The 7,116-nt window shown below is 41.6% G+C and overlaps 1 protein-coding gene across 1 annotated transcript; it reads left to right on the plus strand.

Annotated features, from left to right (window-relative positions):
* Positions 1–619: 619 nt before the first annotated feature.
* On the plus strand, positions 620–6,778 carry LOC144679432 (putative G-protein coupled receptor 141). The gene is made up of 2 exons (XM_078539803.1): positions 620–750; positions 5,415–6,778. The coding sequence occupies exons 1-2, from the start codon at positions 711–713 to the stop codon at positions 6,329–6,331; spliced, it is 957 nt and encodes a 318-aa protein (XP_078395929.1). The 5' UTR covers positions 620–710; the 3' UTR covers positions 6,332–6,778.
* Positions 6,779–7,116: the final 338 nt, after the last annotated feature.

A 7,116-nucleotide genomic window follows, 5' to 3' on the forward strand; every position in this document is an offset into this window, starting at 1 on the left:
CCAGTATATAGCCTCTCCAAGTACTTTGCACCACGTGTTAGGAACTACATCAAGGATGTTGAAACTAGTTTGATTGAGGATCCTTCTAATCAGCAGGTTCTGGAGTCAAGACAGAGTGTGTTTACTGATACCTCTATTTATTTAAGACTACTGGGCAAATGAGTGCACTACTGTTCTCCTTTAAATAAATATTGCTGCTTTTAAATATATCAGTTTTGTAATAATTAATCTTTTATAGTAATTTGTTTTCACACAAACTTGCTGATTAATTCCAAAGCTTCACTGGTTGAAGGCTGTCTAAGCTTGTAGTTGGTTCATCCTTCCACTCAGCTTTTATACGATATATGCCATCTGCTCTCTGCACATTGAATAAGCTTCTGATCCTTCTCGAGGGAACTTGGCTTGTTAGCCTGGAGTTTTTTGTTGGTGGGTATGATTTTCTGTTAGAACTTGATTTTTGAGAGGGACAGTCTGCACTTCCCCATTGCAAGCAATTGTTCTCTTTTAACTAACTTCTTCAACAACAATGTAAACTGTTGAAATGTGGGTTCCTTCTATTTCCTGTGCTCACACAGAGTGACTTGCATTCTGGTTAAGTTGTGAATAAAATTACAGTGACATGATGCACAGGATGAATAATTAGTCAAGTGTCTGTGGTCTTAAATTCAGCATACAGGTTTCTTCAACACTCCACTGGCTTTCAGTTTTTAATGTTTCTCCTCAGTCGTACCTTCTACATCAAAGATACAGGTACTATACAAATATAAGTAGTTGTAAAAGTTGAATTGAAGATACCAGTAGGTTTAACGAGGGTCTGTGTTTAGATATTGTGCATGTCAGATTACACATATTGAGCGTAGATAAATAAGACCGATGTCTTTGACCCAATGCTCTGAGCATTGCTGGAAATCAATTTCCTGAGAATCTGGGAATGCATGTAAAATTGTTTAAAATTTATTTTATTAAAATAGATAGATTTGTGTTTGAGATTGTTGGATGATTGACATATTAATGCTTTCTAATTCTATAATTACAGTTACTGCTTTATTAATTCACCAACACTTCTGATTATTGAATCAGTTTTCACCACCCCATTTGGACAGTGCATTTTCAAATCCTAATCACTCCTTGTGGAAAGTTTTTTTCCCCTCATTTTGCCTTTGGTTCTTTTGTCAATCAACTTAAATCTGTACCTTCTTGTTAGTGACTTTTTAGCCCTTGGAAACAAGGGCTCATTTATTCTATCTAAATGCTTCATGATTTTGAATTCCTCTATCAAATCTCCTCTTAGCCTTCTCTGCTCTCTTTCTCTCTCCCCAGTTTGTGTTTTTCTCTCTCTCCCCAGTTTGTATTTTACAAACTTTCTCCCCAGTTCATGTTTCAACAACAACTTATATTTATATAGTAACTTTAATGTAATAAAACATCTGAAGGTGTTTCACAGGAGCAATATAAAACAAAATATGACACCAAGCCACATAACGATATATTAGGTCAGATGACCAAAATGGTCAGATGGTCAACGAGGTAGATTTTAAGAAGTGTCTTAAAGGAGGAAAGGGAGGTAGAGATGCAGAGAGGTGTAGGGAGGGCATTCCAGTGATTAGAGCCTAGGCAATTAAAAGTGCAATTAAAATCGGGGAGGCTAAACAGTCCAGAATTAGAGGAGTACATATATCTTGAAGAATCAGGGGGCTGTGGGAAAGTAAGAGATAGAGAGGCACAAGGCTATAGAGGGATTTGAAAATAAGGATGAGAATTTTAAAATCAAAATACTGCTTGACTGGGAATTGATGTAAGTCAGTGAGCACAGGAGTGATAGGTGAAAAGGATTTGGTGCGTGTTAAGACAAGGACAGCAGTGAGTGACTTCAAGTTAATGGAGGGTAGAAAGTGACAGCTGTGATTCAGTTGGCAGCATCTTTCACTTCTGAGTTGCAGAGTTCTGGGTTCAAGTTCCACTCCAGGGATTGGGCACAAACATTTACGCTGGCTCTTCAATACGGTATTGTGGGAATGCTGCATTGTTAGAGGTGCCATCATCCAGATGAGGCATTAAACCAAGGCCCCATCTGCCTGCTCAGCTGGAAGTAAAAGTACCCATGGTACTATCTCAAAGAATAACAGAGGAGTTCTCTCCTGTTTCCTGGGCAATATTTATCCCTCAACCAACATCACAAAAAATCAGAATGTTATTTGTGGGAGTTTACTGTGCAAATTGGCTGCTGTGTATCCTACATTGCAACAGTGGCTGCATGTTAAAAGTACTTCATTGACTGTAAAGCTTGTCTTGAGACATCTTTTAGAATGTGGGAAACCAGTCAGGAGTGCATTGGAGTAGCTGAGTCTAGAGGTAACAAATATATGTTTTGGCAGTACATGAGCTGAGACAGAAACAAAGTCGGGCAATTGTTATGGAGGTGGAAGTAGGTGCTCTTAACGATGGGGCGGATATGAGTTTGGGAGGTCATCTAGGAGTCAAGTGTGACACGAAGATTGCGGACAGACTGTTTAATCTTAGACTGTTGCCATGGAGAAGAATGGAGTTGGCAACTAGGGAATAGAATTTAGAGTGGGGACCATAAGCTATGGCTTCAGTCTTCCCAATATTTCATTGGAAGAAATCTCTGCTCATCCAGTACTGAATGTCAGATAAGCAATCTGATAATTTAGCAATAGTGGAGGGGTTTGAGAGGAGTGGTGGTGAGGTACAGTTGGTTGTCATCAGCATTCTTGCGAAAACTAATGCTGTGTTTTCAGATGATATTGCCCAGGGAAATGCATATAGATGAGAAATAGGAGGGGTCCAAGGAGAGGTCCTTGGGGAACAGCACAGGTACAAGTGCGCCAGCAGGAAGAGAAACCATGGTTAAATTAGTTAAGAATGGACCCAGGTTTGTGCAGTCCCACCCAGCTGGATGACAGTGAAGAGGTGTGGTCAACTGTATTAAAGGCTGCAGACAGATTGAAAACGATGAGGATGGAAGGTTTACCTTTGTCACAGTCACACAGGATGTCATTTGTGACTTTGAATAAGAACTATTTTGGTCCTGTTGCGAGGGTGGAAACCCAATTGCAGGATTCAAACATGGAATTCCGGGGAAGATTTAGGAGGCAACAACATGCTCTAGGGCTTTGGAGAGCAAAGGGAGGTTGGAGATGGGTTGGTAGGGACAAGGATTTTTTGGAAACTGGTGATGAAGACAGATTTAAAGGAGACAGGGACAACACCTACATACATACACATGAGCACACAAATTAGGAGCAGGAGTAGGCCACTTGGCCCCTTGAGCCTGCTCTGCCATTCAATAAGATCATGGCTGATATCAACTCCACATTTCCACCTACCCCCGACAACCTTTTACCCCCTTGCCTTTCAAGAATCTATCTAACTCTGCCTTAAAAATATTCAAAGAGTCTGCATCCACTGCCTTTTGAGGAAGAGAGTTCCCTCTGAGGGAAAATAAAATTCCCCTCATCTCTGTCTTAAATGGGCAACTCCTTATCTTTAAACAGTTCTCGATTCTCCCACAAGACGAAACATCCTCTCCACATCCACCCTGTCAAGGCCCCTCATGATCTTATACATTTCAATCAAATCACTCTTCTAAACTCCAGTAGATACAAGCCTAACCTGTCTAATCTTTCCTCATAAGACAACCCACCCATTCCAGGTATTAGTCTGGTAAACCTTCTCCGAACTGCTTCTAACTCATTTACATCCTTCCATAAATAAGGAGACCAATACTGTACACGGTACTCCAGATGTGGTCTGGACCCAGTTCTGATGAAGAGTCATACGGACACGAAATGTTAACTGTATTCATCTCCGCAGATGCTGTCAGACCTGCTGAGTTTTTCCAGCTATTTTTGTTTTTGTTTCAGATTTCCAGCATCCACAGTATTTTGCTTTTAACCATTAATAATATTGGCTAACATGGGAACCAGGAGGGGAAGTTGGGTGATCAGCAGCTTAGTGGGAATAGGATCAAGGCAGCAGGAAGTGAGTCTCATGGACAAGATGAGCTCAGAGAGAGCATGACACTGCTGTACAGTATGGGCCTCCTTATTTAAGGACTATTAAGGACTAATACCTGGAATGAGTTGATTGTCTTATGAGGAAGGATTGGACAGATTAGGTTTGTATCTGCTAGAGTTCAGAAGAGTGAGAGGGGAGATATGAGAGAAACTAGAGTAAGATGTGAGTTCAGAGCTAGGGCAGGGAAAAGCATTGAAGAGGTTTTGCTAGATGGGCTAGTGGAATGGAGGGATGCAGGAGAGGCAATGGATCAGATGGTCTCAATCTTAGTGACAAAGAAGTCCATAAGCTCATTGCACTTATTGTTGGATGTGAGGGTGGAGGGGACATGGGAGAATAGGAGAGGGTTTTAAGAAGATTGTTTGCATTACAGAAAAGAACTCAGGAGTTAACTCTATCTTACAGAATGATCTTGGAGTAGTGGGCAGGTTTAGCGGACTCAAGGTGTGGATGGCTAAACCAATTGCCTGCCATACCCTTTCAAGTCTGTGTCCCTTAGACTTAAGGGAGCGGAAATTAAGGCCCTAACAGGGGGAACAGCAGTGGGGAAAGACAGCAATGGTTTTATTGGGGACTAGGGCGTCAAAGAAAGAATTGAAGGTGTGGTTGAGCAAATTAGTAGCTGCAGAAATCTCGTGGTGAACAGAGGGTCAAAGATTAAACAGTTGGGATTTTGAAAGTGCAGTTGTAAATTGTGAATTGAAGGATGGCTTTTTCCAGGGACAGATACAGAATGAGGTAGGATTGGGTGAAGAAGAGGGATATCAGTAGTAAATGATTCACAGAAATGATCAGAGATGGCCTTATCTGTAATTGATATGATGGATCTAGCAAGACTGCATGAGATAGCAAGGTCAAGGGGGTGGTCGTGAATATAGGTTGGTGAGGGAAAGATTCAGGGTTGACATGAAGGGCAGTGAACTCAGAGGAGACAGAACATTATCTGTTTCTTTCACTCTCCATCTTCCTTCCCCAGTTGCGCTCTCAGAGTTTCCAGGCAGTTCTTGTTGGTCCTGATGTCATCATTCTCACAAGTGACAATGAAGCAATGTGATTCTAGCACAGTGGGACAGCAGGAGGGTTAAGAACTCTAATGCTGAGCGACAGAGAGTTTAGGAGCAAGGATGGAAAGCCTGGTGGAAAAGGTGGGTTTTGAAAATATTTTTAGAGAAGAGGGAAGTGGAGAGGCTGGTGGCTGGAGGGTGGTCGGGTAGGAATTCTACTATGCAGCCTAAGAGAAGGATTGCTCTAAGAGCAGGCATGGGTATAAGTGAGGATCCAGAGGATCCAGTAGGAGGAGGGTCCAGATAGGCCAGAGGCTGGGAATGAACAGTCTGTTGTGGCCATTTTAAACACTATACATTTTTTTCTTGAAGGATTTGGAGAAAAAATGAACAATTCAGCAATGAATAATACAGAATCCTTGAAAGGAACATTCACAAACAGCACCCCAAATGTCTCACATTCCTGCAATTTACCTGGACCTACTTACCATGTTTTAATAGCAGTGTACGTCACTGAGTTCATGGGAGGTACTGCTGGAGCGGTCATCATGACTTGGAAAATAAAAACTGACAGAAAATCCGTGACATCCACTGCCGTGACTAATCTTATATCGGTGCATGTAATCTTTCTCCTAACTGTGCCTTTCCGCATCTCCTATTATGCTCTTGGTGAGTGGAAGTTTGGTGAAATCTTTTGTAAGCTGGTGAGTGCAATGATACACGCTCACATGTACCTGTGCTTCATGTTCTACGTGGCCATAGTTATCACAAGGATGATCAGTTTCTTTCGAGAAAAGAAGACAATGCAGTTTTACCAACCTTGGCATGCGAGTGCTGCCAGCCTGGTTATCTGGGCACTGGTGCTTCTCGCTGTTTTGGCGTTGTTTCTATCATATTTTGACAGCTCAAACCAGGATGGGAAGAAATGTTTTCAATTCACAGTTACAATTCCCTCATCATATGTTAAGACTATGAACTACTTTGCTGTTATTATTGTGTTAACAACTTTTGCTACTTTACTTGCCATCCAAGTTGGCATACTGGTACAATTGGTGATCCGTTACCAAGATAACCTGCGTAACCAGCAAGAATTTGGAGCTCAGATAAAGACATTGTTGTTTATATTGGTTATGATATGTTTTGTTCCATACCTTGGATTTAGGTCATTTTATATAAACCAAGCTGGGACTCATCCTTGCTCATTGCCCTTAAATATCACTAATGAAGTATTTTTAGCTCTGACTGCAATGAGTTGTTTTGATGTGCTTATCTTCCTGTTGGCTGCCTAATGAGAAATCAGCCACTTTCTGATTCAATTTTGAGTCAGTGTCAATCTTTATCCATAACACGAATATCCATCAGGCTCGCAATGTAGCTGACTCATGCTTACTAGAAGCTACATATATTCGTATGTAGGGCCATGTTCTCTGCATGCATAAAGAGCAAATCCAGGCATTGCACCATTTTTAATTAAACAAACACATGGGGAATAAAACCTCCCTGGTGCATTCTCCATGGCGACACCTTGATCAATCAGAGCTGACTGCCCAACCAATCAGCACCCTTTTCTCAGTTGCTTCCTTTGGAATTTGGCATTTTTCTGTTTGTCCTGATGACTTCAAGATGAAAAGCTTTTTGAGCACGTCTCTCTTTTCAGCAATATTTAAATTCTGTACTACCAACCTATCCTTTATAGTGCAAGTATTGAAAGTAATAAAATATGGTGTGAAACAATAGTTGCTGTAAGAGGTGTGAATAATGAAGGACAGTTTCAGCTTGGACAGTAGTTTGATAACAATGGGTTCAATACTCAGTGAACCAACTCCACCAGACACCATTCATTCTTCAAGTTTGAGGTGCCAGTTCAGCTGAGTTTTGCCCCTGGTTCAGAAGGTTTTGTGTGCTACTACGTTCCTATTTCCTCCCCCAACTTGAATGGCTCCCTATACCACGGTGCTGTGGTCAGTTTGCTCATCCTCCCTGCAGTCCCCGCTCTCATCCACACAGCTTGCAAGAAGCTTGTAACTGTTGGACATTTGCAGAGGCTGAGGAGCCTCAAACGCTACCCCCTGGG

This window comes from Cetorhinus maximus, chromosome 4 (genome assembly GCF_964194155.1).
Source record: "Cetorhinus maximus chromosome 4, sCetMax3.hap1.1, whole genome shotgun sequence".
In the NCBI taxonomy this organism is placed as follows: Eukaryota; Metazoa; Chordata; class Chondrichthyes; order Lamniformes; family Cetorhinidae; genus Cetorhinus; species Cetorhinus maximus.

Bases quoted from the DNA above. Each gene is read 5' to 3' on its own strand.
- LOC144679432 (XM_078539803.1), top strand. From the start codon at position 711: ATGTTTCTCCTCAGTCGTACCTTCTACATCAAAGATACAG. The intron at 751-5,414 runs GTACTATACAAA...TTTTTCTTGAAG, and splicing joins CTTCTACATCAAAGATACAG to GATTTGGAGAAAAAATGAAC.